At 38.3% G+C, this 12,670-nt stretch overlaps 1 protein-coding gene across 2 annotated transcripts in view; it reads right to left on the bottom strand.

Moving 5' to 3' along the window:
- Window positions 1-12,670, bottom strand: part of NAA16 (N-alpha-acetyltransferase 16, NatA auxiliary subunit) — a 62,970-nt gene that overhangs the window by 48,403 nt on the left and 1,897 nt on the right. For both annotated transcript variants that reach the window (XR_009277142.1, XM_058834484.1), the window contains exon 2: window positions 2,209-2,293. Coding sequence is in view for 1 of the 2 variants with exons in the window: in XM_058834484.1 (XP_058690467.1) it covers window positions 2,209-2,293 (85 nt within the window). In the remaining variant the exon portion in view is untranslated. The remainder of the gene's footprint in view (window positions 1-2,208; window positions 2,294-12,670) is intronic.

Raw genomic sequence — 12,670 nt, 5'->3', positions numbered from 1 at the left:
GCTTCACAGTGCAGACATCCTTTGAAGCTGTTACACAGTGAAGCCCCCCATTAAAATATAAATTTAGATCAGGACAGCAGCCTAGCACAAGTGAAGACTATTACACAGAAGCATTTTCTTTCTTGAAACTGGTCTTAAAAAGACCACTTTTAATCACATCATACAGATGTGATGAACACAGACAACACAACACAAACTCTTATTAATTAAAAAATACACTTAGCTGGCTTCGAGGGAGTTAACAATAACCTAAAGCAAACTTAGAGAGTTCCTTAATGTGTATTTAAGTTCCAGATGCAAAGACCAAGGGAAAAAAGGCTATGTCACACCACAAGAAACAAATCTCTGTCACAGTAAGTTACCCTGTTACAGATTTCTTACATTAGTTAAGGGAAGCATATTTACTGCTACCATATTAGGAATGTAAAAGACCTCAATGCAATAACATTTTAATCAACATTCTGAGAGGCACAAGATTTCAAACAGTACATTGGTATGACTCCTGCTCTCCCTCTTCCCTATTCTTCAAGGCACACAGTAGACAAGCAAGTTGCATGTAACGCATGCACTATGCCTGAAAGCTGCTCCAGATTCTTATTTCAGTTTTTTTTTTTTTAAATAAGAAGCCACTTGTTGTGGTCCCTGCCAGAAGATTAGTCACTTTTTTCATCATAATGCTCTGGTTTTCCTCCAACTACAACGTCTTCCCCAGTATTAATGGCAACAGACCATGATCTCAAGTTCAGCTGTAACAGCAGTTCGAAGTTTTATTGCTAGACCCATTTAATGTTTTTTTTTCTGTACAGTACACCTATAAGTGAATGATGACCTAAAATTAGTCAATGTGGGGTTTTTTTTTGTTGTTTTTTCAGTTGTCCTACATCCACACAGTAAGAAGAGAGAAAGCCAGAATGATACCTTTCAAATATAAAGATGTTTGAAAAAGAGTATATCTGCACTGTGGGAATGGGAGCAAGTTAATCCTGCCTTCTCACACCACCAGGGAGGAAACTGCCCAGCCACACCAATCCATCTGCTTTGCCACCTTCTCACTAAACTTTTGAAACTCCTTGTCTCTGAGGTTAAGTGTGACAAGTGCAACTTTCCATCAGATCATTTCACTGGCTTAGTTCTGCTTCAGCTGTTCATTTCAGGCTTTACTCCCAAGCTTCAAAGCCATTAGTGGCTCAAAGCCCAAGTAGTATATGGATTGCCAAGGCAGCTAGCTGTCCTGGAAAAGTTTAAGACGCAGCAAGAGCAGAAAAGACAGATCTGTATACTGGGATGTCGTAAAAACAGAAGCCCTAGTAAGAAAAATGCATTAGGTCACAGCTGAACAAACCACCTTAGCTTTAAAGCAACAATAAACCTACTTTTATCTCTAGGGAAGTAATGAAGACAAAGAAACAGCAGACGTGGATGGAAGCATGAAAAAGATTAATCAAACATTTTGACAAGATTTGACAACATTAAATAGGAAAATAATTTTACTGACACAGTGCATGCACACTGTGTTAGGTTGCTTCAACAGTTAAAAAGAAATTCACTGTATCAGAAGGGAAGACTGAATAATGTAACAGAAACCTGTAATACAGTAAGACTAGAGTATCCTATTGAGGATGTAAATAGAATTTAACAGATGTAAATAGAAGCAATATTCTGCTGCCCCATTTCCTCCAACATTTATCAGAGCAGGTTCACCAGATTCTGTCTTCAGCTTCAAGTATTAACAGCAGCAGTATTACACTTAACTCTGCTCCCTTTATGCAGCAACTTGGTATGCAGTATAGAAAATTTAAGACTATGAACTTGACCAAAAATACCCCAGATTTTTAATTTATTGGCAGAACACGTTCATCTAATATTCAAAAAGAGGCTGGGCTTGCTTTAAATAGGAATGTAAGAAAAACCCACACTAGCATTCTGACCCAGAAACCTAGAAAGGCAAGTTGGAAGCTTCACTGAAGTGCTGCTTCCACCATATATTTTCATCTTCAACATCCCACTGGCACAGGAGTGTTTGACTGAGGCAGAGTGGAAACCTCATCTGAATGCACAAAGACTGAATATACAGAGTAATTATTCAGTCATAACAGAATCACACTCCACAACAGGCTCTTTCTTTTCTTTCCCAATAATATGATATAGACTAATAATACATTGAAGCTCTTGACAGGAGACAAAAAGAAATCTTAAGTCTGCAGTTACCTCCATGTTCAGCAAATTTTGGGTTAGAAAGGATCATCTTGCAGAACTTGAGTCCATTTTTGTACTGTTTTTGTTCGTAACATTTCTGTAAAAGAGGTGAAATACAATCACTGAAATGCACTTAAAACCACAGTACCTTAACATACTATTAAATGTAGTCATTCATCCAGCAAGGTATGGTGATCAGATCACTAACAAACTCTAGGCAAATATTCATATTAAATTGTCTCTTCTCAGCATTCAGAATATGCAACAAATACTCTACCTCATGATCTACTTTTTTATAAAAAAGTAATTACTTTTCAACAGAAATAGGAAAGGGAAATAGCAATATCTACTTCAATTCAGATATTCTTAAAATAAAAAGCAGAGATAGAAATCTTGACCCAACAGGACTTTCAAGGAAAATTAATCTCAGAGTCTGGACACTCCTTTCAAAATCCCATTTCCCTGGCCTAGTGACTTCCCAGAACAAGACATCTCAACACACAAGACTTTCCTAGTTGCTAATACAGACTTTTGGAAAGAAAAGAAACTATGAAGTAGGATAGACTTATTATAAGCTCAAATTGATACAGAGGTATCAGGGTGAGACAATTTACCTTGATAATAAAAACATAAACCATCTAATTTCTACCTGGAATAGAACAGCTAAGGGCTACTTATAGATTTACTTAGAATATAATTTACCTAATTACTAGGTAAACTGGCAAACAGTGTGGTTCAACTGTGGAAACACATGGAAGAAACAAAATGTGAACGTGGGTCCCTTTTCTTCTTTAGGAAGGTATTCCCTGAATCACTAAGGTTTTAGTAATTTAAATCAACTACTGATCACTACAGTGGATCATTAAAACAAAACCGTTTAAGCCAGTTAAAGGCATGCGTCCCCAGTAAGCAAGAAAGTGATTTGAGGTCACTTAAGCTTTTTAACTGTAGGAAAACCACCAAACCAGGCTTAACTTGGCCCCATTTTTGGTTAATAAAGACTATTGTCCTGCTGTAATTTAGATAGCTACTCTCAGGAGAAGATAGGTCATTTCAGTTATGTGCTCGAGTGCTTCAGCAGTCTCTCACTGATCATTCCAACTCCATCAATCTTCCAGGACAAAGGCAAAATCTGTGTTAAATTAATATGGAGATAGTTACTCCTTTGCAATCAAAACAGATCATCCCATTACTTCACAGAGCAAAATCAATACAGAAACATACCTATGCTCACTTTGGGGTAATTGGCTAAGGCAGCAAAACAAGTATCCTCCCCCAACCTGTGAGGAAGGGCTTAACTGCAGACAGATTTTAGGCTCTTGCTGCCTGAAACTCGAGACACTTGCAGTTAACCAAGATTAAGTGCAGATTAAATCACAGAATAATTTAGGTCAGCAGGAACTATTGGAGGTCACCAAAATCAACTCTCAAAACAAAAGAGAGCTAACCTTGATATTAGGTCAGGTTGATCTGCTGGACTGACTTCTGGTAGGATGGCCAGAGAGTTCCCATCAGAAGCAAACAGTTATACTATGGGAATTCACATTTAAGCAACAGCAACAGAAAAGCTCTGAGATTTTATTTTTTTTTTTAACTGAGAACTCATTTCAACACCTTTTACAAAAAATAACCTAGGTTGTGGCCAAATTTGGAGTCTTGCCTAGGGGAAGGCAAAATTCTCCTATTCATCTACTTTCTTTGTTAACTTACTATTTTAAGTATGATTTTTAAAGAATCCTAGGAAAATACCAACAATGTGCTACGTATGCTTTCTAAACTTATTCAAGTATGCCTAAAAAAGTAGCAATAGTGAACATTCATTCACAGTTCTACAACTCTTGCAATGTTGACTGAAACTCCAAATACATAGCAGTACTTAACCAGAAGCTATTTGAGTCAAGTGAGCACTTAAAATAGATTAAGTACTGGAGAAAATCAGATCCATTATCCTTGTTTGGACATTTTTATCCTATAGAGTTCAGTCTACGGCCTAGAATAAGAACTGAAGATAATTAGAGACAAATGTGATTTTTGGAGGGCAGACAAGATCACATTTTCTCAAGCCCAACAGATGAATGGGAGAAATTAATGCATTCCACACTTGAGAGGAAATGTAAATTCAATATTCAGTTTTTTGGCTTGCTGATAACAGAACCAGCATCCTTAGTTTAGGTTAAGAGAAGATCTCAGAGCCCCAAGTCCAAACTTTAATCCAGTACTGCCAAGTCCACCACTAAACCACGTCCCTAAGTGCCACATCTACACATCTTTTAAGTATCTCTAGGGTTGGTGATCCAACCTCTTCCCTTGGCAGCCTCTTCCAATGCTGCACAACCCTTTCAAATGAAGAAATGTTTCCTTATATCAAATTTAAACCTTCCCTGGTGCAACTTGAGGCAATTTCCTCTTATCCTGAAGCTTTTAGGACAAAACTGTTTAAACCAGTTAAAGGCATGCTGTATCAGGAGCAGAGACAGGAAAAAAGACCAACCCCCTTGTTACTACAGCCTCCTTTCAGGAGTAACTATCAGGTAGTTGTAGCACAGATGGACATTTAATAGCTGGAAATAGTTGGAAAGCCAGATGTCTCCACATGTGTTTAAGTTTTTTACTTATCAGGACAAATGTGGCTGAAATGCATTCACAAGAATCTATCCCACTGCATTAACTCTTTGGTATACTAAAAGCTCAAGTTAATTTGCTGAGTTTTTTTATAACTGTCTTATCAGTAGTTCTTAATGTGATGCTCCCTATCAACCCTTTATGGCAATCATTTCCTGCTAAAGCTAAAACTAAATCATGAATGTTTACACGCTTAAAACCTCAACGGGAAATTGCAGCAAGGCCAAAATGTCATCCAGAACTTCTGCTACAAGATATTCCTGGAAGAACAGTCTCATTTATGAAGAAATTCCTGGAAGAATCTCATTTATTCCCTTTTTCAACACTAACTCAATTATATAATCTGCTTGCAAACTGCCATACAATTAATCTAGATACCATTTCGTGTACTTTCAGATAAGTATCAAGTGCCTCCACACAGATGTCACACTGGCACTGCATCTGAGAAGTAATTGTAAAGGTAAAAAATCCTACCAACAAGGATACAACAATGAAAAACAAGAAAAGGCTTGATTCCTGCATTACAATGCCTTGCTGCATCTACTTAGGAAAATGCCATTAATAAATTCTATTTCTTTTTGTGTTATGTCATTTTTTTAAAGATCTAAAATCCCTTCCACTACTAAATATAAACAGAATCAAGGATCTGAATCACTAACATTACTTGTAAAAGAGAAGGACTTGGCATATCACTACTCAATCACATGTCATTTATATCTTACTTATGTTTAACTATTTACAATGACATCAGGTCAGTGCAGGGATGATTTTACAAGCTACACCTCCCTAGAAATAGCATCTGCTGCTTTGAAAAAGGCCCACCATTGAGAGAAAGTTACATTTTCACATACATAGTTAATACACAATACAGGCAATTTTATGGCTGAAGAACAGCCCATTACCTCAGACATTAGCATTCGAAGAAGTCACCTTAACAAAAAATTATCTCAACAGGTGACTAGAAGAGAGACTGCAGCAGCAGCAACCAATTCCCTTCCTCACACCATGGCCCCAGTGCCACTAAAGGTATTCAAGTGATGTATTATTTCACAAAGCATTTTTATGTGAAGACTAGATAAAGAGTAGTACCACAGGACAGCTACTGCATCAAACCAAATAGTGTTAAACACATCAATAAGGCTTCCCTGATTAGTTTAAATGTTTTAATAATTTAAAGTTACTTAAGATGGCCTGTGACTCTAACAAAGCTGCAGTGAAGTTCAATCCAAACTGTACACTGACCCATCTGATGGTGAGCTTGTGTAAAGGGGGCTTGTAAGAAAGATGGGGACAACTTTTTAGCAGGGCCTCTTGTGATAAGACTAAGAGGTGATGCTTTATTGCTAAAAGATCAGTTCAGACTAGACATAAGGAAGACATCTTTTATGATTATAGTGGCAAAACACTGGAATAGGTTGCCCACAGGGGTGACAGATGACCCCTTCCTGGAAACATTCAAGGGGTTTTGAGCCACCAGATCTAGTTTAAGATGTCACTCCTACAGAGGGGAGGGGAAGAGAGTTGGACTACATGGCCTTTAAAGGTCTCTACCAATCCAAGCTACTCTACAATTCTATGTGCAACTTCTTTAACAAAAATACCACAATTTTGGTTCTGCTGTCTCTCAACAAGAACTTATCAAACATAAAATCTAAAACAACATTTTAACATTATTCTCTAATCCTAGTTGTAGAGCCCACATTCTGTTAAGATAGGTCTGCACACCAACAGGCTGCCTTGCCAGAAACATGATGGAGCACCAAAATCATCAATAAGAAAAATAAGTATTTTAAATCAAACAATTTTAACACCGTTGCATGAATACAGTTTCAAGTTTTATTAGAAGAACAAATGAAAGAAACATTAGGTTGGAAAAGACCTCTATAATTGCCAAATCCAGCCATCACATTCTCATTGAACCATGTCCCTAAGTGCCATATTTACATGACCTTGTAAATACACCCAGGGTTGGTGGCTCAACCACTTCCCAGGGCAGCATGTTCCAGTACTTAACCACCTTTTCTGTGTGGAAGTTTTTCCTCATATCCAATCTAAACCTCCCCTGATGCAACTTGAGGCCATTTCTTGTTGTCCTGTTGCTTGTTACCTGGGAGAATATACTGACTCTGACCTCACTACCACCTCTTTTCAGGTAGTTGTAGCATGTGATAAAGTCCCCCTTGAGCCACTAAACAACCACAGCTCGCTTGGCCACTCCTCAATAAGACTTCCTTAAGACATCATTTGTTTTAGTCTTCCTTCCATATAATCCTGCCTGCAGACCTCTCAGCACTCAACAATTGCATTCTTCTTGCCAGGTAGAGTCCTGTCTCCTGTTGCCAAGATTTTGGTGTAGATATCAGGATTTTGGGAATACCTAGGATTCATTTAAAGAAAAAAATTACTCATGTTCTCAATGCTCTGTAACACTGATGGAAATGCTGCTTAAAGAAAGAAATGAAGGACTAAACGTGAAACAGCAGAGCCTAGGGAAAAAGGACAAGGATAACACATCAAGCCTTACGGAAAGAATGCTGGAAATCAGTTATGCTGGAAATCTCCCCCAATCACGATGGTGATCAAGCTCAATAGTAAAAAACCCTCCTAGTAATCAATGACACCAACTCTGATCAGCACCTTTTCCTGGGAGCTATCTGACAAGTACTTTGAGGCTGATCAAATTACTGATACACATTTCTGACCAAAACCAGACATAACCGATACAGGAACATCAGCACACTGTCAGTATTCTTAATCGACATTTAACACTTGGACCTTTTAAAAAGCCTTGTTGCCTTACTGCACATCTATAAAATAATGTCATCAGCATAAAACAGACAATCTATTTTCTATAGCAGCTGAAAAAATGAGTTGTCTAAGTACCTTAGTCAGATTTTAAGCAACACTCAGTAGCTACTGTTTCGAATCTAATAATAAATATTAAGCTATTCACCAGTTTGATAGCAAGGTCTGTCCATCTTATTTGAAGGAGTTCAGCATCTGTGTTGGAAAAGCTCCTCATATTACAAACTATATGGACATTTTCAATACTGACACGCAAAGAAAGCATTGTGATACCACTGAAGTTCAGAGACAGACTAGAAACCTATCCATGAGTTTTCTAAACAGCATCCCTCTCTCCACACTGACTTCAGTTAATGGATATTTTAGAGAATGAAAAAAAAAGGATCAGCTGGAAGGGGCTTCAGGTCATGGAGGCCAAGAAAGACATTAATTCCCTCTCAAGCATCTTAAATTTCTAGTCCCAGGGCAACCATTCCAGAGTATCATGTTTTTCTATCCGTTCTCCGTACCCTACCACGATTTTATATATGCATGGCCACCCCATGTCTGCTATTACTCTGCTGGAAGACAACCTAGATAAATCCTTTGCTTGCTTCGACTGTTAAAATGGACAGGCCATATCATTCTTCCCCAGACCTGGGGACTTAGCAACACAGAACAGTGCTGAGTCAGAACACAGACAATGGTGTACAATAGAACAAGCAGCCAGCACTACATGGTGGTAATATTTTGATCAATGTATTAACGTCACAGTAATATCTAAGGTTTCACTATCATGATACTCTGTATACAACAACAGTGTTTTTGTCCCTTAACCAGATTTTCACAATTATTCAAGTTCAAATCACCAGAAGATGCAAAACTTCATACATAATGCAGCTGGTAGTAACAGTTGTAATCACTGCCGTTTGTATTATTATTGGCAGAATAAAATTGATATTGTAGTACGGGAAAGAACATGTACGTTAAGAGAATGTTTTTCCACCATTTACTGTCATAGAGCTCTTTAACAGCCCTATAAACTACACCTCTTTTAAAAGGGGAAGCTATTATCAGTAAACTTGCCTTAAATTAAGGCCTAGTGTAATTTCATGCTGTGCACACACTCTCAATACAATCTGAACTCACAGAATATCCTTAGCTTCAAAATGGAAGAAACAAGGAAACAGAGTAGAAAGAGCTCCTGCTGACAAGTACTTTGCATTTGTAACTTTTACACTGCTTGACTTAATACAGTTCTCTTCTGTTTATGAGTGTATGTGCCCCTGCAAAGCAAAAACCATAACAGCAACACTAGAAATGAGACAAGCCATAGCCCTGACAAACATTTTCCAGTAGTTTTCAATCTGCACTTTGTGCAGAAGTACTGAAGAGACCAATCTGCCACATCTCCCGGGATGAATTGCAATTTGCTTAGCAAGAACTCAGACTAGGTAGGTGGCTCCACAACATAGTGGAACTGCATCTGAGAGCACATAAGTAAATGAAACCATGAACACCTGCACTGTTTTGTGGGATCTGATACAAAATACAGTAAAAATAAACATCAGGCTTTAAAAGTTAGAAATTTTTTTAGGCATCTTCAAGCAAGTTCAAGACAATTAACAATGCGAGCCTTCAATTTAATCTCAACATTCCATACTTGACAACACAGTGATTCAGCCAAAAATTGCATGAATCACAGCAGATCAGAGCTGAGATCAGACACACCTGGAACAGGCCACTAGGGCTAAGATACAAGTGCTGGATGAAGACAGAGAGCATTATGAGTAAGACAAGCTCTACTGCAGTTCTCACCTGAATATTCTCAGCCTCCAGTTATTTGTGCCTCACCAACACTTCAAGTAAAAGGGTTTATCTTCACTCACAAAAAGAGTAAAGAAGTTCCCAACCACACACCCCTCTAAGTGTCCAGTTTTTTTATATGGCTAATACATCATCCAGCAAAGGGCTCCACAGTGTAACTACCTTTTTGTTAATAACTATTTGGAGCCTGCTACTTTGCAGCCACCATTTCTACCAGAATCAAAATGAATCACAGTAGCTTGAAGATAGGCAAGTACCTACTTAACTTCTCCAAATTACTTAACTTCTGAATCTTCTGTGAAGTTCTTTCTCCCTCTAGACGGTAATTTCATACTCCTCCTTCTGAGAAGGCTTGGGGGAGGAACCAGGAGAAAGAGCAAAGCACACTGCACTGCAAACAGACTTGCAGTGTACTTGGGCAGCAGCATACCAGCATATGCCTTTTCCCAGGATTCACCAGTTTTCAGTGTATAGGGGAAACTATCTTAACAAAACTTCAAATACCTCTAAAACTCTCAAATCTTGGGGTAATCCATCTCACAGCCCATACGAGGTCTGTACTGAATTAGGACTTCCAAGTCTTACATTCATTTACAACTAATTTTACTTGTTATGACTCAACGTGCTCCAAAAACATGGAAGCTTTCAGGTGGCCTTCACTTTTTGTGCCACAAATACCTTAGAACTAAATGCTTCCTGCTAGTCATGCTTGTTCTGTTCCATATAAACAGCCAAATAAGAAAAAAATCCAGAATAAAACACAAAGGGACTAAACTCTGAAAAATTACCATTTTTTAAAATGAAAGTATGAATAAAAGTCCAGAATGAAGAAACAACCCACAGCATTCCACAGAAGCCTGCTTTCCGAGCCTTGCATGATGACCTTCACAAACTCCTTTTGAAAAATTAAACCAAGAATATCTGTTTGGGATAAGATTTCCTCCAAATGAGACTCCCTCAAATCACTGGCAAAGGTGAAGTGTGACTTTCCCTTATGAAAGTCTTACTGACAGTTACCATTAGCCTGGCCTCTATCCTCCAAAATTCTGTCATTTCAGTCGTTTGCAGCTGGCCAGGGATCCTCACCACCTCGTTTCAAAGTCCATACGGAGGGAACCACCTACACTCTTCCTAGGCAGCCTGTCCTCAGCAGCAGAAGCAACAACCACACCAAGAATCAGTCTTAAGTTACACCAGAAGATTTTATGTGACTGCTCCAAACTCCTGTCTTTAAAATGAATGGATCTTTAATGTTAAAGACTTCAAACTTCCACTACTCCAGTGGTGGATTAATAACGGCTACCTCAGCTATGGTATTTATCTCATTTGGGAGGCCCTAATTAGCATAACAACATTTATCCCAATTACCAAGTTTGACAGTTCAGTAACTCCCCCCATCACTCTTACAAGACTGACTAGTTGCAAGCTTATACACCATTACTACTCCATTGCATAAAATTTTAAAAAAAGCTTTCAGAATTCTATGCATAAGAATTAATTTAATTAAATCCTACAAACACCTGTATATTTATATTTTATCAAAGAATAAAACTCTTAAGGTAATTGAAGAAATCGGAGAACAAAAGGGACATTACAGAGAAATTGAACAAGTCCTCAAACAGGGCACTTGAAGTAATTTCTAACATTTCCTTACCCTAAAAAACAGAAAATACATGCCTGAATCAACTGAGCAGCAACAACTCACTGCTGCAAGGCTATACACTTGCAGACTTTTTGTGTCTTATTAGTTGAAGTCAGCTGCAATTAAAGCAGCAAACCTTATTTTAGGCAACAGCTATATGAGGAATTTGCTAAGAAACCAAAGGATTAGTAATTTACAGGCATGATACTATCCAGAGTTCTATTACGCATTAAACGAACATCAGACCATACCTTACACCTCATGAGCCTGGGCTGACACCAACACTTACTAGAAGACAGTAAGCGTTTCTTAAAAACAAAGAACAACTTGGCAAGTAAGCCATGAAAGCATGACAATAACCCCAAGGCTTTTCTCTAAAGCCTACTAGACTACTTACGAAGACTACTACCATGCCCTGTCCAGACAGCTGATTTGATTCCATAAAGCCAACATTTAAGACTAATTCTGAGGCAGTTTATAGTATGGATTCTTGGGTGAAGGAAAGGGAAAAAAAAAAAAATTCAAAGCTGCTTAAACTGAAACATACTCTGAAGGCAAATTTACAACTCAATTTTAAATACACAAAATGGAAGATCAGGCTAAGCTTACTAGAAGTAAACACCAAATACATGATACCAAACTTCAACCTCAATAAGAAGCATTTCTAAGCTACCATGTTTATTTTAGACTGTATCTACCCCATAAAAAGTCATCTAAGCTGAAGACTGACTAATTAGCAAGAAAAATACAAGCACTCCTATATTAATTCTTATGATGTTTTTCTCTTTCGATGACAGTGGAACAGATTCAAATACTCCATCCATGCCTTCTGTGGGGCTGTGAAGTGGAAGAGAAGAGCCTGAAGCTGCTCAGCCCCTTACTCCCAAACATCACACCTATAAGAACCAACAGATCTTCCAGAGGAAGAGCAACGAGACTGAAAAAGTCTTTGCAGAAGAGTGAAAGCACGGCCTAAGAAACAAAACAGAGCTGGAAGACAGTATAGAGCAAGAAAGGAGCTTTAGCACTACCTTAAAGTAGCCCTGATCAACTCGGACTATTACCTATGTTACAATTGCTATTACTGCCCTAATCACCTACCTGCTAGTTTTAAGTCAACTAGTTCTAGCGCTGCCAAGCATGCAAGCACACAAACTGATGTGGCTTAAAGGCTATTTACTCAGCTTCTCAGGCAGACTTCCCAGCTTACACTGAATTCCAAGAGGCCACACTAGCCACAGCAGCTCTGACAGCTTTGCTGTAATGAAGCATCTTGTTCAGAACATTGATAACCTGTGCCATATGTTACATACACACTAAGTCACTGTACAGGATTTCTCATGATCTCCAAATGAGTTTTCCCTCTCACAACTGCAAATTCTCTGCAGAGCATTCATAAAAATACTACAGAATTAATATATGAGTACAATTCCCTTGTGATTAAATCACTACATGCTTGTAGGGCCTTATTATGCAGCCTCCCACATAATCCCTGCCCCCAATTTTTGAAATTACTAGGGATGCTATGGGCATTTTAAATATCCTAGCAGTGCCAAAGTAAGCAAAAGCTGGTTCAATTAAAGAGCCTTTAGCACCACA

The sequence above is a fragment of the Poecile atricapillus genome, chromosome 1 (genome assembly GCF_030490865.1).
Source record: "Poecile atricapillus isolate bPoeAtr1 chromosome 1, bPoeAtr1.hap1, whole genome shotgun sequence".
Classification (NCBI taxonomy): domain Eukaryota; kingdom Metazoa; phylum Chordata; class Aves; order Passeriformes; family Paridae; genus Poecile; species Poecile atricapillus.
The sequence above is the reverse complement of the archived record's forward strand: the minus strand, read 5'-3'. Positions and strand labels throughout refer to the sequence as shown.